General features: G+C 43.9%; 2 protein-coding genes across 2 annotated transcripts; one reads left to right on the top strand and one right to left on the bottom strand.

Annotated features, from left to right (window-relative positions):
* Positions 1-7,782: 7,782 nt before the first annotated feature.
* Positions 7,783-13,294, top strand: si:ch1073-390k14.1 (deoxyribodipyrimidine photo-lyase). Its single transcript, XM_053427347.1, has 9 exons — positions 7,783-8,103; positions 9,289-9,967; positions 10,084-10,395; positions 10,491-10,663; positions 10,788-10,872; positions 11,161-11,393; positions 11,532-11,726; positions 11,831-12,056; positions 12,167-13,294. The coding sequence occupies exons 1-9, from the start codon at positions 7,873-7,875 to the stop codon at positions 12,652-12,654; spliced, it is 2,622 nt and encodes an 873-aa protein (XP_053283322.1). The 5' UTR covers positions 7,783-7,872; the 3' UTR covers positions 12,655-13,294.
* LOC128444730 (glycine cleavage system H protein, mitochondrial) lies at positions 13,268-16,824 on the bottom strand. Its single transcript, XM_053427354.1, has 5 exons — positions 16,636-16,824; positions 16,340-16,422; positions 15,242-15,305; positions 14,573-14,704; positions 13,268-13,841 (listed from the first exon to the last, which is right to left on the bottom strand). The coding sequence occupies exons 1-5, from the start codon at positions 16,784-16,786 to the stop codon at positions 13,744-13,746; spliced, it is 528 nt and encodes a 175-aa protein (XP_053283329.1). The 5' UTR covers positions 16,787-16,824; the 3' UTR covers positions 13,268-13,743.
* Positions 16,825-17,315: the final 491 nt, after the last annotated feature.

The following is a 17,315-nucleotide window of genomic DNA, read 5'->3' as shown; positions in this document are numbered from 1 at the left end:
ATACGTTAAGAAAATAGCAAAGTAAACACAGAAAAGCGTTTGAGATGGCTTGGTAGCTGATGATAGCCATCTTAGAAAGTCATCCTGATAAAGTGATCCCCCACCATTTCTCCTTCTCCCTGTCCTCCCCCTCTTAATCAAATGAGTACTGTGCAGCTGGTGGGGTTGCGGCAAAAGGGGGTATGAGTGACTACGTGGAGAGGAGGTGGTGGGGGGGCTTTGAGGGATGGCGTGAAATTATTGCCTGCTGGTGTATATGTGTCGCTGGGGGTAGTGGGGTAGAGTAGGGGGTTGGGCTGGAGCTGTGGGGGGGTGTAATGTCATTGCCTGCTGGTGTATCTGTAGTGGGGGCTCATTTAGATTTAGATTGGTTATGTGAGGAGAGAGCTGAAAGGCCAGCTCATGTTTATGCATGAATCCCAAAGCATGCTGCTGTGGTGGAGCCCTGAGTTAAAGAGACAGAGCTGAAATACATTCGCGCATTTAGACACACCTCTGCTTCTTCGGATAAGGTTTCAGTCCAAGCGACGCTGTGCTATCAGATACATTTCGATCACTGTTTGTGTTGCGAATGCCTGTTTGTGGCGTTGACTCGTCTGTCTGGGCCTACTTGTGTTTATGCAGATGGTTTAAACCTCCGACCAATCAAAAACCACGTCTCTTCTTTTTTTAATCAAAAAAATGTATCAACTACAGTTTTAAAAATGCAAGCATTGCCATGCTGTGTCCTGATGATTGCTCTGGTATCCTTAACAGCTGATGCAGAGCTACACACAGTGCACGGATGCTCCCCACACTACACTCACTCATACACAGAGAGTAATCAGTAAATGTCTTTGAAGGAGAGTTTGTTCAGCACTTCATCAGGTATAAAGTGGTTTTTATTTGGAAATGTGGTCCCTATCCATCTTTTAAATGACTTTTTAATGGTCGTCACCCCATCCTAATCAATCATGAGGCAGAGCTAGCCTGCGAGCGCAAATACACTCTCTTTATAATTCCTACATTCTACTTCAAAATCTGACTCTCTGCCTGCTTAGACCTGTAAATGGACAGAAAAATCAGTGAAACTGTCTTTCTGATTTGTGGAGACATAAAATACTTCCTAGAACAATATCCAGCATCCTGCTCTCGATATAACCTGCATTATTGTCTTTATTTCATATCTGCACTTTACACATGATAACTGTGTAATTATACGGCTGCTTTATGTCATTTTTGGCTTTCTCTTCATTCAGGCCCTCACTTTTTTGTGACCCCCTCACCATCCCCCATCAATACTGGCATGTCCCCGTCGGCCCCCCATCGGTACTTTACATCTATAATGAGATACAAATACGCATCAGCAGGACAGTGTCTACGCCACGCGTCACTGTGTGAATATTACTCACACTTATTAGCTGGATTATGTTAATCTTTACACTCTCTGCTCACAGACAACAGACTCCCCATGATATGGGGGTGGTCACGGCAGTAAGCGTGTGTTGTTGTGAGTGTGTGTGTGTGAGTTTATGCATGTATGGCTGTATGTGTGTGTTAAAGTGATTGCCATGTTGTCAAACTGATCTGCATGTGAAAGGGCGGTCTAATTACATCACTTATGCAAATGAGAAATGCACGTATGCATGCACATACATACACACCAGTGACAGCTTAGTGCTGAGGTCAAAAAGACAGTGTGAGCTATCCTCTTATTGACTAACACAGGGTGGTATCACCACCTGTCAGAGACAGATATGTCTTGACACATATGTATAGGTCACAATGGATGTTTTGATACACTCCTTCAGACAAATGAGAAAAAAGAGCGGATGGGTCAACCTCACTAAAACATTTAGACTGTTATTGGACAATGTCCGACTGCGTATCCACTGATTAATCTTTTTTTCCGACTGAAACATTGATAGTATCCCCGTTGGAATGATTGATTGAGCCTGACACTTTTTAATTACGCCCAAATTAAATGAATCGGCTGGCGGACTATAAAACATTGCATTTAATAACGAGCCCCTCCATTCGCCTTTTTTTCCCCCTTCCTTCATCCAATCCCATTTTGGCTGCCCGCACCAAATAACCTCTCTCAGTTTAATGATATGCAAATGAATTTTCATGAACCCCATGATCCCATGCGATGATTAAACTGAGATGACATTAGCTGCCATGCTGTTGCCATTGTCAGTGTTTCTGTCTACCTCCTTTCTTTCTCCCTATCGCTACCATCTTTCTTCATATCCACGACGACGGCCAACTGGTGATATTAAAAGGTTCCCTGTCACCATTCCCTTATGAATTTTCTTTGCGAGAGACGACATTCTGTGTATCCGGTGCTATCTCAGAAAAGTTTTTCCAGTGGTAGTAGGGATGGAGCATCAGAGCATGAAATGTTGGTTTTCACACCCCATGTGTTAGCGGTACACTGAAGACATGCATGTTACAACGATATACAATTATCGTAACGTGGTAACATAGACCATTTCAGTAACCTTCCACATCTCTTCATTTTCCACTTGCCTCCCCTCCCACCGTTCGGTTTCAGTCTGGATCCAGCTCCACCTCTGCTGTCGTTTATTGTACTCCATTTGCATAATGAAGCCCAAGCTTAATTAAGATCCCACTGGAGTCTGGAGCCAAGGATGAAGGAAAGAAGGACGAGGAGGAGGGGAGGGGGAATCCGACGTTCCTTGGCTTATCCGCACGTGTCCAAATAGGAGGCACAATTTAAGGGGGGAGAAAAGCGTTGACGAGCGATTAAATCGCTAATTATGATCGGCTGTTAGAATTAGTGTGTGGCTGTTAATTAGCTGCAGATGAGATGCCCAGACAGTTGCCCGCCCCTGACGACTGCAGCACCCTCCCTGACTGGCAATAGAGAAACACAGCTTGACACCCTGGAGATGATGCCAACACATCCCTCCCTTAACACACACACAGCAGTCTGAGGGGATATCCCTTTAAGAACATCCCAGGTGTGCATGTGCAGGAAAGAGGCTCTTCATCATCCTTGTCCACACACTCCCACTGTTCATCGTTAAGCACAAGGTTCCCCTTTTTTCTTCTTCTATATCCTTAATTCAGTCCGCTCATTAATCCTCTTCCTCCGCATGCTCGTCCTCGTCATAGCGGAATGGTACGATCCCTGGTCTTGGTTCTTTGTAATGGGCAGCAGCATCCTTCGAGTGCAGCCGTTGGCACTGTGCAGGCATGAGTTGGCATCGACGAAATGTTTTTCTTTCTGCAGACTCCCATCACAGCTGTATTTGTGGTTCTGGTTCCAACTAACTGCAACTATTTTGTGTCCACATTTACTACGCTTTTACACAGCTCCTGATGGCGCCTGCGACTGCCTCCTTGTTTGCGTTTGGCATGGTGCCATCTCTGTTTCTGGGATCCCTTGAGGGGATGCCCTCGCCAAAAAAACGGCGAAGGCATGCAAAATGTTCTGCTCACCGTATGGAGGTCTCTGTTTACAAACGTGAGTGTTGTTTTGTCTTGGCAGCGTGCCATCTCTCTCCTCGTGCCCTTACCGCCCATGAACAGATGCCATCACAGAATCGCTGGCAACCGTTGCCTGGGCACCTCTTCTTGGCTTTGTCGAAGCAAACAAACGATGTTTTGCGGCAAATCCTCAGAGGTGAGTCCCCTTGTCTTCGACTAAGACAGTTTTACGTTGACCGCTTTTATCGCTTCGGGTACACCGCGACTGCAGGCTGGCTCAGTGCCCGCTGGGCTAAGTGACTGGCATGGAGAGAAAGAAAAGTCGTAAAAATAGAAAGACAGTAGGATTTTCCGCCGTCATTTTTCTTTGTTCGATCAAAGTTCCTCACAGAGTTACACCTTACAGTTCTCCAGTATTCATCATTTCCCTCTCCAACATTCTTCCCTGCTCCTCTTCGTCCATCTATCGGAGTCATCCTCTGTCTGCTGGCATCTTGCTCACTTCCATGCTTCGCTGTCCTCTTGATATTTTCTATATCTTCATTTTTCTTCAGTTTGTTTCGCGCCATCGTGCATGTGCCAAGGTGGCACTATGACAACAGTATGGAGGTCTGTTTCCCTTCCTCTTCCATTCTTATTCTCCTCGCCCCTTTGCCCATGCCCATGCCCGCCCCCGCTCAAGTCCTGACTGGATGGCACTGTGCCAACCTGCCACCACCATCGCTCTCATTTGTAGCTCATCTCTCCATTGCCCTTCCCCCTGTCTTTACGTTTTCATCCTTCTCTCTTCCCCTCACTTCATTCATCCACTTTCTGAATCATTTACCATCTTTGTTTATATTAAATGCAGTATGCGTGTATATACACGAACACACACACAGACTCACACAATGTTAATTTAATTGGCGCATATGCAACTTCTCATTTCTTAAAAGCACACCACAAATCATCGCCGGTTGTTGTCATACAGTTGACTCCTCTGGCACCTGAAGGAATGCTGTGAGTGACTGCCCTGTAGGTAATTACTGCAGCAGTTACTTATTCCACCGAGACAAGGAGAGAAAGATGAAGAGAGCCCTGAGTTTGGAGAAAGCTTGTATTGTTTTAATTAACTTTTACCAACCCCCCATCATGTGCGCTTCACTTCACATCTCTACGAGCCTTGCGCAGGACGTGCTTGTTCACATCCGAGATACAGCAATACCATTGATCCGATTATCAGTAGAATCGATTGTGTACCATTAACCTCACCCTCTTCACCGAGATGACCCTTTCTCCCTCGTTTTCTTCTTTCTTTTCTCCTCGGTAAAAGCTCTCGAGTCAGACAAAAGCTGCCAGTGGTGGTGGAGCCATTAAGCAAATACTCTCATTAGTACACAAAACATAATGAATATGTAAATGATGTGTGTAATTTATGCATGGGCTGAGAGACTTGTTCCCTTTAAGTCCTCTGTATTCGCTCTACATCCTTTTTCATTCAAACGTCACACATTTATGCCAATTTTTCTATTTTCTTAGACCACATCCTGTGAATGAATCCATGGAGGAAATCTTGAGGTTCCACTATTTTCATTATGTGTCTTTTTGGGAAAAAAATGTCTTGCCTTTAACCATGGTTTGTAGTTTTTAATATCCTCTCAGAGTCTCTCTCTTTTTTCTGTTTGCTTCTTGCCGCTCAGAGCCTGTCCTCTCCAAAAACAAACCCTGCAGTGACGCATTAAACCAACTGCTGAGTGTTTGAACAAGGTCTTTCTTCCAGGAATATGAATACTGAACAGTCTATCCACAAAATCACATGAACAACTGACAGTGTTGTATACCCTTTTTTTCCCCTTTGTGCCTCTGTGACTGTGTTGATCTTGATGTGTGGTCCAAACTGTGTGGTAAATTGAAGCGTGTCCTGATAGATGGCGAGTAGCCTTGCTCCTGTCTAGGATAAACACCTATAATACTATGGCTCCTTTGGCAATCACCATAGCAACAATCCATGGTACCCACGTGAGTTGCATAATAAGATGTTCCCCAAGACCACGGACCATAAAGCGGCGACAAACTAGACACCTGCAGCAATGAATGTGAATCAGAAAATAACCATTCAAATTTCAAACCTGAACTGTGACTCATTCCAGACCAATCTTTTATATTTATCCACAGGCTTGCATCAGACAACACACTCTCTCAGACGCACACACCTTCTCTCTTTCTCTTCAGACCTTAACAGGTGCTGATGAGCTGCAGTCAATGATTGTAATGAGCTATCGATCACCGTGGGAAAACAGAGGGACAGAGAGGGGTGAGGGAGGTAGGGGGAACCGGAGGACACACACGCAAACAGGAGGTGGACTGCCGGGAGAAAGAAAAAAACTACAGATGAACTAAATGGAGACAAGCCACCTAAGACAGAGTATCAATACCTGCTTTAATCAAGTCCTTATCACCTATTGTTCAGCCTAAAATAGAATTTATGTGCTTTCTGGTAGCTTCGGAGCAGCGCCTGGACCGGCTAATCAGCTCAGGATGACCATGCAGACATACTTGTCATGACTGAGTCCAGATGCCGGTGAACGGCACTGACGCAGTATCTCTATTTTCCTCTCTTTTTGTGCTGTGTGCATGGAGTGGAGGCAGACAGCTTTAGGGAAGGGGGAGGTGCGTTCTGTGTGTGCACGAGTGTGTGTGGTGTGTGTTGGCTGGCGTTTCAGATAATGAAATGCAGCAGGGAACAAAGAGCTGGGGGCCCCTATTCTCTGTGCTGCAGCTTCATTTTCACTCCCGTCAGTCTATGATTCTTCCATACCCTCTTTCTTGTGTACGTGTATGTGTGTGTGTGTGTTTATGTTTGTATGGGCAAGTTGTTGTGTGTACGCATGTCCCCCTCCTCCTCCTGTTAGTATTCTGCATGGCAGATCCCCCTAATGTAATAACTGTGTCTGCATGTCTAATTTACAGCAGGAGAGAGTAAATAGCCTGTGGTTAATTACAGTATGTGCGCATGGGTGTGTGTGTGTGTGTTTGTGTCTATGCATGTGTCTAGGAGCGCGTGGGTGTGTCAGAATGATTTATGAGTTGCAAATAGCTACACCAGTGGCCCGTTTCTCCTCACTTAGTTTTTAATCTGTCTTTCCATTAATTTTCCTGGAGACGTTATTATGGTTTTATAACGGTGTGCACAAGGATGCACATGTGAGTGCACGTATGTGATAACGAGACAGAGGTGTGGACATTTTGTGAGGATCGAGGCAACACGGGCACCTGAGCTGCACTCTGCTTTTTCACCCTCTCCACATCTCCAATTTCGCTCCCTTGCATTCCCCCTTTCTTCCTGTCCTCTCGTGCTTCATTCACTCTCTTCATTGAGAGCCACAACGAACACAGATCTTTATTGACAGTACACGGTACAACATGGAAACAGCAGGTCAATCCGTTTAGCCCAAGGGCCGATACACCAATTCACCAATTTGTCAGTGTTAGTTTGAGGGAGAAAAGCAGCTAATCTCTCCTCTCTGCTCTCTATTGATCACACACTTAGACTCCACTTCTCTGTCTAAACACTATTGATTCTCCCTCTCTCTCTCTCAATCTCTCTCTCCCTCCATACACCACAGCTCTCAACACATCCTCCGTTCATACACTCGGCTTCTCGCATAAAAGCCTGAATAATTGAGACGGCGTGTTCTTGTACATGTAGTCACATTTTAGATGAATACTTGAGAATTTCTTCTGGCACGGACAAAGTAAGACTTGGCGTAAATTCGGAAATACAATATTATAGGATGATCTCCAACATGCAAAGTGTGTTAAGAGTTTGACCCACAAGTGTCAGAAACCACTCTTCCCTGCTGCATAGATTCAGAAATCTATGCATTGTCTCATAGAAAAAAAACTATAATGTGAATGCAGACCCTGACTAAAAATGTACATCAGTGTTCACTGTGTCCTGCCTTTGTCTCACAGGAGGCACTTGACAAATACCATATATCTGTATTCCTTTTTCCACATGAAGGCTAGGTAGAAACAATAGAGTAGTTATTTTGAGGAAGAAGTCCCCCCCCCCCCCTGCAATATTTACATTAGCTCCAATTGAACAATAGACAGACATTCCCTGTAGTTTGTATCACATCTATACCTTTCTACCGTGATTCAAAAAATAATTGGAGCAACTGTTACTCTCATGCGAGGCACCATTGGAGTTCACTTTCCTCCCTACATATTGTGACTCCTATTCATTAGACTTGTACGCCCCCTATTGGTGATACGAGCCCATTACAAAGCTTTATTTCTGCAGGTTACAAAACACAGACACATGGCTTGTGTAACTCGGAATCAGCTGTTCTTTGGTAACCGGTGGAGAGGAGTGTTGACTGAGCGTTTGACTCTTTTACACGATCAGAACTTGATGCAGCATTTTGCGTGATATATCGTCACCTTGCATTGGAGATGCCTCCGTCAGCGGCTGGTGCACAGGACAGCAAAGCCTTGGTGAGACAGTTGTTGAGAGAAGTGCTGGTGGGTCGTGAGGATCCAGAGGGGTTCTTTGCGATGTGTGTGTCCATCCTGGGACAGCAGGAGACCCGCACACACTTCCAGTCCCTCATCCAGCCCCTGTCCACGGCCAACAGATCCCTGCACTGCTGCCTCACCTCCATCTACCTGGAATATTTCTCTAAGGTCAGTCAGTGTTAGTCGAATATAGTTCTGTCTTGTACTTCAACACGTAGGTACATGGGCTGAGAAGTACAAAACACACACACACACACACACACACACACACACACACACACACACAGACACAGACTCGAGATAATACATAATATATGATTATTTGTAGGAATATAAAATTGTTTATTCTGGAATTCTAAACTAATGATAATAAAGTTTGTTGAAAAGAATCCCGAAGCAAGAGAGGTGAACAAGGGTACAAGAACACAAATTCTTAGTATTTTTCCTGTTTTACACTTTATTATTATACTACAATTATGGCAGCTGTTAACTTTCATGTCACTTTTTTAATTTGAGCTAAATTCAGTCAAGTTGACCACTATATTAAAGAAACAAAACCTCAGTGAACTGTCATGGCTAACGTGTCAGCTAACAGGAATGTAGGTGTAATTAACTCACCTTTACTTTGGCAGAAATGGAGCCAAATGGACATCACTCTTCCTGGACACTTGTGACACTTCACTGCTTCTTATACTGAATATTCAGACCTTATTTTCTCCTCTGAGTAAAACAACACTCTCTTCTCCGCTCCTCTTCCCTCTCGGTTCCCAGCGAGTCAGTAAAGCTCGTGCTAGCCGTTAGCTTCTTTGCTAGCAGCGTCAAACCAATGTTGACATTTTGTTTGGTTTTCATGTGTGACCAAAGTCAAGGGTTTGGGCTCAAGCTAATGCTTTTTTGAACACTAACAACGTATGTAACAAGCTGTGCGATAATGTGACATGTAACATCATTGTAATTATGAAATAATATAAAAATTGGGCGTGGTAGTTCTTGCTTCTGTTTATGTTCACAGTGGCTATTAGCTTGCAGAAATAAACGCACATGATCTCCTTGTAATATTACATTATTATCAAAATTGTTGGGCGCCTTATTACACTAAACATGCATCATCAAACTAAATCTAAAAATTTATTGGAAAAGTTTTTAAGCCACATTTTTGCATAATTCTTTCAAGACAAGGAGGTCACATTTGGCCATTTATTGACGTGTATTTACGTGTTTTCTTAGACTTGCTATGCTTGAATTTTGTGCACCTTTAATTGCAAATATTTCTCATGATATTTGTCGCCTCTACTCCAGCAACTAGGCAACAGTCGGTAGTAATAATAATGGATTGTTCTCATTAAATTGCAGACAGGAGATGATGACCTGGAATTTGCACTTGCGCTGTCAGTACTGGAAATGAAAGATCCCCAGCTGTCAACCTGCAGTGAAGAATCCACACTTCAGCAGCTTGGAGCCGAAGCATATCAGAGCAGCTCTGTTCAACTGACCTCAGCATCGCAGCCTCAGGGAAGCAGCAGCCGCACCCAGCGAGCAGATGCAGGTGGCGAGAGAAAAAAAAAACAATCAGTGCAAAAGGGACCCCGGGGCGTGATGGGCCTACCGCAGACAACCCAAGAGACTGAGCTTCAGAAGAGCACACATGTTGACAAATGTAATAAAGGCACACCAGGGACAAGTCAAAGCACGTTTGTATCCAAACCATATGCCTCATTTTTCAAACAAGAGGCAGTTTTAAAAGGTGACCAAATGACGGAAGAAGGAGATTCAGGCAATCAATCGGAGAAACCAAAACGCTCTAGGAACAGGAGAAAGCGACGGGACGGGGGTGGCCAGCAGGTTGTAGGTATGCCCACCTCTCCATCAGCATCACCACCAGTACTGCTGTGGTTTAGGAGGGATTTGCGACTGTGTGACAATCCCGCTCTCCTTGGCTCATTGGAGAATGGGGCACCTGTCATCCCTGTTTTCATCTGGAGCCCTGAAGAAGAGGAGGGACCAGGAATTACTGTGGCTATGGGGGGAGCTTGTAAGTTGACTTCTGTAAAAGCATGTGCACAACTGCCCCTCGAGGCATGGCTCTCCTTTGTGGCTACTACAGGTTTTATAACCTGTTTGAAAAAATACTGTCTCTTCTCTTTACAGGCAAATACTGGCTGCATCAAGCTTTGTCCTGTTTCTCTTCATCTCTGGAGCGCATTGGCAGCCATCTTGTCTTCCTCAAGGCAAATGGAGTGGGCCATGGGGTGGGCTCTTCTCTGCGAACCCTTACGGAGCTGATAAAGGAGACTGGGGCGAGAACAGTGCTGGCTAATGCCCTGTATGAGCCCTGGCTGAAGGAGAGGGACGACTCGGTGGTGTCAGCTCTGCAGAAAGTTGGTGTTCAATGCAGGATGTTCCCCTCTTACTGCCTCAGAGACCCTTACTCTGTCAGCACGGAGGGTGTGGGACTCAGAGGTAACTTACAATTTGGTTGGCCACGCTATACTGATGGTCTTGATGGCACTGTGGCCATTTTTGAGAACTTCTGTTTGTTTTCTTCTGTGATGTAGGAATAGGTTCAGTGTCTCACTTCATGAGCTGCTGTAAACAGAACCCGGACTCGGCCCTTGGGGTTCCCCTGGACCCTCCTGCATCTCTCCCCACACCTGCCAACTGGCCTCAGGGTGTTCCTTTGGATGCTCTGGAGTTGGCACTCATGCCTCGCAGGAAGGACGGCACTATGGTCAGTGACAAAAGCAGGGCTGTAGTTTTGGGACAAGCTTCATCGTACAATTTTATTTTTAAACAATCGTAAAATATAACGATGTGATCATGTGGTTCCTAAAATTTTCTCTTGCTCATTTCAGATTGACTGGGCAGTTAACATTCGTAAGTCCTGGGATTTCAGTGAAGAAGGAGCACATGCTCGGCTAGAGGCCTTTCTTCAAGATGGTGAGACTCCTTGTATGCTCATTGTAAACCAGGGGTGGCAAACCAATTTCCTGTTCACTTTTTGTAACCTCCTTTAAATACCATAAAACAATTAGTGGACACATATTCACACCAATCTCTTAAGTGCAATGGCTGGAATTGCTGCTCTTGGGCAAAACGTCAAATGTTAGTGATGATGACTTTGCACAGAAAATCCTTGTTTGGATCAAAAACCACATCGTTTGTAGGAACATTAAGAAACATAGCATTGAGGTAACAGTACCATGGGATTTCTTCCACATGTCCTAGGTGTGTATAGGTATGAAAAAGAGTCAGGCAGGGCAGATGCTCCGAACACCAGCACTCTGTCTCCCTACCTTCACTTCGGTCAGCTCAGCCCACGCTGGCTGTTGTGGGATGCCAAAGGGGCTCGCTGTAGACCACCGAAGTTCCAAAGGAAGCTGGCCTGGAGAGATTTGGCCTATTGGCAGTTAACACTGTTTCCTGATCTCCCCTGGGAATCCCTCAGACCTCCATACAAGGTAGAAACATTTACCTTTGAGTATTACTCAAAGAAATGTAACTATCCTTCATTTTCCTCATTAGTAAATAGGAGCCCATATCACCACAAAGAAATGTATTATTATTATAAAGCATTTTTCATCTTCTGGTATTTCTAGGCACTGCGGTGGAGCACTGATCGTGGCCACCTGAAGGCCTGGCAACGTGGTCGAACCGGCTACCCGCTGGTGGATGCAGCCATGAGGCAATTATGGCTGACAGGCTGGATGAACAACTACATGAGACATGTGGTGGCATCGTTCCTCATAGCTTATCTCCACCTCTCCTGGCAAGAAGGCTACCGTTGGTTCCAGGTGAGACATGCATGCATGTAGGAACAAAATGCCCCCTGCATACGTAACGTGTATAGCAACACACAGTAATTTACCGACTGGATCTAATGTAAACTTATGTTTAGGACACCCTATTGGATGCAGATGTTGCTATAGATGCCATGATGTGGCAGAATGGGGGCATGTGTGGTCTGGACCACTGGAACTTTGTCATGCACCCAGTAGATGCAGCAATGACATGTGACCCCTATGGCAGCTACATAAGGAAATGGTGTCCTGAACTTGCAGATCTGCCCGATGAGCTCATTCACAAACCCTGGAAGTGTCCTGCGTCTATGCTTCGACGTTCAGGTGAGAATGAAGCCATTTGGTCAACTGTTCACTTTTTACTAAAACATGTATCAAACTGCTAAATCATATGCTGCTTTTTTAATGCTTTATTTCCTACCCTCGTTGTTAAGGTGTGATATTTGGTCAAACATATCCTGATCGAATAGTTACAGACCTAGAGGAGCGAAGGAGTCAGTCTCTGCAGGATGTTGCTGTGGTGCGGAGAGAGTTTGTGCAGTACGTGGACAAACGCTCAGGCTGTGACTTGGTGCCTCTGCCCCCTCGCCTCGTCTCGGAGGCCTTGGGCTTATCAGACAGAAATGGTGGTCAGCTGACAGAAGGGAAGCAGTTCCTGTTGCCCGTTATAACTCGCATGGAGTTTAAACACCAGCAAGAAGATCCGGATGCAGACGCCGCCTCAAATCCTTACAATGCTGTTCTCAAGGGGTATGTAAGCCGCAAAAGGGATGAGACCATTGCATTCCTCAATGAGAAAGACTTCACTGCCAGTGTGCTGTTCGAAGGAGTGCAGAGAACGGAGAGGCTGGAGAGCAACCATCGCAGAATGGAGGGACTCCCTCAGCCTCCTGCACCTCAGGGCAGAGCTAGACGGACTTAAACAGCCATGGACCGGTTTTCCTTAGTGCCTGGTGGGGCTGCCACTTCACTGAGGTGACCCAGAGACCAAGCAATCAAGACTATAAATGTACAGGTTAAAAAAAAAAGACAGTTACTTGCCTCAACATGCACATGTAAAATGTTACAGGAAATAGTATTTAAGTGAGGGAATGAGTTAGTGTGGAGACAGCTCCTAAACAGTTGTGATCACGTTTCAAAAGGCCATGCCTCTGGTGCGTTAGTCAGGAGCAGCTAGATTCAGTTTTATTTAATGTTTTAGGTGTTTCACATACCTTTACACCTCCACTGTGCAATATTGGCACAGAGTATGGAAAAGTGGCCTTGAGTGTTTCTTTGTTTACTTTGAAAGCTGATGAGATGTTTGTTGGTTCCAGTGTCATGCCCTGAAAAGGTTTATTTGGACCTACTGTTTTGTAAGTATTTGTAAAATGGGTTCTGACTTGAGTTTTTTTATTTATTTGAGTGATCAAACATGCAAGTAACGTTTATGCTGTGTCATACTTTGACATAGTATCATGCATATCATCTGAGAGAAACATAGCATGCTGTATTTTTTACCTTTGGGAAATAAAGAATGAGAAGGCAAACCAAAATGATTAAGGAACTGTTTATTTTTTATTGTACAGGTCCAGTGTTTACAATGTAGCTGTCATACATGCATTGGAGACCAACATAATTAATAATACCATAAAGACCAAAGTGCTTCTTGAAGTCTAACAATGCCCTAGGACAGAAATTCAAGTTTATGTTTGACTAAAATGCTTGGAAACTCTTCTATTGATTGTAAGCTTCAGTCTCATCATTTTAGGGCTTTGAGGCTGCACGAACTCAACATTGAATGTTCAGTCAGTGCAGATGTCCCCATAAATCAGTCTTTTAACAGTAGATAAAGGGTTCCTAACACTCACAGCTCTACAATATTGGCAGGTCAGCAAACAGGAGGTCATGAGCGCCACTGGTTGATGCTAAGCATAGTGTTGTTCCTGACAGAGGCACATCTTGTGCATCTCCCTGCCAACAATGTTTAAAAAGGAGAGAGGGAGCGTAGCACTTATTAGGAGGTGCTAGGTTAGTCCTCAATGGAGCGGATGTATCTCTCATAGGCCGGTTCATCCATTAGAGCGTCGACCTCAGCAGGATTGGTGATGGTCATCTTCATCAGCCAACCTATATTTGAACAGGTAAATATCAGGATATGCTGTGTGTCGGGGAACATGCCAGTTTTTTTCCACATCTAAGTCTTTATCACAAGTCACATTTTTAAATGAGCCAAGCACTCTTTCCCCATTATGAAAATAAACTTGTTAAGACTAGAACTTGCTTGGGAAAGTAAACCCAACACATTTTGTTGGTCAAATTTACATTATAAATGCACAGTAAAGCTATCGTGACTGTAAATTATCTTTTTTCTAGAGTAATGACAATGCATTATCAATTAATTCTGACAACAGCAAAAGTGCAAAATGTACAGAGAACAATAACTGACGACCAGGTTTCAAGTCTCTTTGTTGGCGGGTGGTGTTCTATGTGGTGTTGCATTACTGCCCTCTACTGTCCAAATACTAATGTTGCTAGTTATCAGTTTATGTTTTGTAAAATTCAATCAGAATGTGCCTATTTATAAAAATATATATCTTTGTCAAGATATGCTGACAAGATATGCAAGTTTTGCTTGCATAGGATAACCACAGCAATAGTTTTTAGAAGGTAAACAAAGACCAGTGTCAATGCACAATTTATTGAAATCACTGATGGTGGTAATAGAGTCAAAAATAATCTTAGTACTTCTGGCATAATTCAGGTCCCTCCTTTAAGTTCTCACATTAGCTATTATGATTCTTTCAGTTCCAATGCCGTCTCCATCTAATAGAAGGAAAAGAAGAACTATGTGTTCTTACCATCCTTGTAGCAGGATTTGTTGACCAGCCCAGGGTTGTCTGCCAGAAGTGTATTGACCTCCACAACCTCTCCAGTCAAAGGGGAATAGAGCTCGCTGGCTGCCTTTACACTTTCCAGAGCTCCAAACTCATCTGCGACAGTGAAGTTTAGAAAAGAAATAACACAATAATATGTAAGTTGTGTCATTTTAGAAGACTGGCATCTATGCAAAAGGCACTGGTGAATATGGCTAAATGTGTCTCTCAATCACAAACAGTATCAGCGTTATATGTGTGCAAAATAAAATATGTTTAAAGTATAAATAAACAATGTAGAAAAGATGTGCATTTATTTTCAAATGTATTTAATTGAAGTTCTGTATATTTTGTTGTATTTGTGTTTCCTGTAAATTTTTATGGTTATACTATCAAGACTAAATTACATTGTTTTGTCTTGAGGGGTTGATAAGGACATCTTGGAAATCATAGCCCATCTTTTCAATTAAATATATCTGACAATATCTCTGTTTCAGAAATTGTCTTTATCTTAAAATCAGTATCAACCCTCAAAAATCCATAGTCTGATACTAATATTAGATAGAATCGGAAGTTTGACATCAGGTGTATTCCTTTAATATCAGTACTTGAAGATTGGGTGCTATTCTAACAGGTAGAGACATGATATCATACCTTGCTGAGCCAGCTGTGTCCCTACCTCTGGCAGTCCACAGTAAACTACATCTCCAAGAGCCTCCTGTAAGTGGCAGGAAGAAGGGTCACAAGTAATGAGAGAGCGAACAATCGTGTGTGTCATTGTTTTCAAAAGCCTCTGCCTGAATCCCAATGTCCACACAAAGGACTCGAGGACTTGAGCTGTTTTCCCAGACAATAAGTGAGGGCTCGGGGCTGTCCCGCTATGAAATAATTTAGTACATGAGGGCTCTCTCGCAGACTTTCTAAGCCCTAAGTGCAAACTTTCATTCAGGCTGCGTTCTGAAAGTCCATTTTGCTTACCTTTTGGAACCTTCCTAACTAAATGACCCACAAGTATTTCAGTGGCCTCCATAAAAAGAGCTGTTCTAATTCTCTAAATGATAAGAAAAGCACCTTCAATGCTTTCTTACTTATCTCCTCTAGCATAGGAAACACCGGATCATCCTTTACGGAAGGAAAGGAGAAAATACCGGCCCACAATTCTTTGTGGCAGCAACATTTAAAGAGACGCAGCCTGGTATTTGCACCTGGAAACACCCACGTTAATATAAAAAAAACGGATAGCTGATTTATTATCACGATTCTAGAACTGTTGTAAATCTTCACATGATCGTCTGATTTCTTCTGTCACATCCTTCCAGTGATCAACAAGCTGATTGAACTTATGTGTTGTGTAGTTGTTTCTTCTATTCCTTTTAAATAATGATGCCATTTTTCCAATATTGAGTAAATTGATTATTTTAAAATTACCCCTCATCCACTCTGTAAGACAAGGCACGCAAGCCCTCCCCTGTAGCTTATAGTAGTTTGTATATACACTTTAGTTTCACAGCAAATTTATTGTATCTGTCAACCTGCTTGTTTCTGATTAATCCGACAGTTGGTCCCTCAAACAACTTGGCCATGAAGAAAGTAAAAACAAAACCACAGAAACGTAATACGGCGTGACGTGACGGGCCGTCCGGTTCATGGTCAAACGACTCTAACCCGTCAGTGCCTCTCACACTCCCGTCAGTCGCCCGCTCATGTCAGTGACGGTTCAGGGCTCGTGTCCTTTAGCGGGACAGGACTTACCTGCGCGAAGCTGCTGATACCGACGGTCCCGATTCCTCCATCTTCTACTCGGATCCATTCGTGCTTGTCTGTGAATTTAAGAGCTGGGAGACAACACAACAACAGTCAGAACACACAGCGTCACTACAGTTTGAAGTGCTCATACAAGTACAGTATAAAAGTATTATCTTAGCTCAGTGTGACCACAAGTCACCCTGACCCCCTCGACACTCGTGTCCTTTCACTCAGGCTAATGATACCTACCGGGAATGTCAGCTAACATGCGACAGTAACAACACACTGAGGGCGGTGAATACCTGCTGATAACCGGCTGGAAGAGGCGACTGTTCTCCGGACGTAGGGTTTACATGCCAGCCTCAGATGGGAGAGATGAGCCGGGCGGGTGAGAAGAGGCAGAACTGTGGCAACGCTGGAAGACAAGGAGCGAAATAGCCCACAGGCAGCCATGTTTGTCGCCTAGTGATGATGAGCGCGTGGGCTGTCTTCTTCGTGGATATTCGAGGCATCAGTGGCGCTCTACTGCCCCCTGCGGATTAAGGTCCGATTCAATACACTTTATTAGATAAAAGTGTTTTTTTGGGAGTTTCTCCTGATACCAGTCAGTTTAAGGACAGAGTTTACCGCACCTTGTACAGAGTGCTAACCGCTATGAGGACAACTGTGATTCGTGAGCATGGGCTGTACAATACAATTTGATTGATTGATTGATTGATTGATTTGAATCTAACTGGTGTGCTTCTGAAAAAGTGGGATCCTCCATTCCATCATTTCATTTTTTCAAAAACAAAAAAACATGATTATTATTAGCACGTTTCCAAAAAGGGCCATTTGTAATAAACATTACAACAAGGACTACATGATACATATTTGATTATAATCAATTTGTATTTTTCTCCTTTTTTCCTTTAGCGGTTCAGGGTGTGGAATTAGGTGACATCTAGTGGTGAAGTTGCATGTTGCAGCTGATTACCCTTCA

Source organism: Pleuronectes platessa, chromosome 7, assembly GCF_947347685.1.
Source record: "Pleuronectes platessa chromosome 7, fPlePla1.1, whole genome shotgun sequence".
Classification (NCBI taxonomy): Eukaryota; Metazoa; Chordata; class Actinopteri; order Pleuronectiformes; family Pleuronectidae; genus Pleuronectes; species Pleuronectes platessa.
This window is presented reverse-complemented; position numbering and strand designations above follow the sequence as displayed.

What these genes read in the sequence shown, in the direction of transcription:
- si:ch1073-390k14.1 (XM_053427347.1), top strand. Translation starts at nt 7,873, where the DNA reads ATGCCTCCGTCAGCGGCTGGTGCACAGGACAGCAAAGCCTTGGTGAGA. An exon ending in CCCTCAGACCTCCATACAAG is followed by an intron (nt 11,394 to 11,531) that starts GTAGAAACATTT and finishes TGGTATTTCTAG; the next exon opens with GCACTGCGGTGGAGCACTGA. An exon ending in AAGGCTACCGTTGGTTCCAG is followed by an intron (nt 11,727 to 11,830) that starts GTGAGACATGCA and finishes ACTTATGTTTAG; the next exon opens with GACACCCTATTGGATGCAGA.
- LOC128444730 (XM_053427354.1), bottom strand. Translation starts at nt 16,786, where the DNA reads ATGGCTGCCTGTGGGCTATTTCGCTCCTTGTCTTCCAGCGTTGCCACA. An exon ending in GACACAGCTGGCTCAGCAAG is followed by an intron (nt 14,705 to 15,241) that starts GTATGATATCAT and finishes TCACTGTCGCAG; the next exon opens with ATGAGTTTGGAGCTCTGGAA. An exon ending in CAAATCCTGCTACAAGGATG is followed by an intron (nt 13,842 to 14,572) that starts GTAAGAACACAT and finishes GTTCAAATATAG; the next exon opens with GTTGGCTGATGAAGATGACC.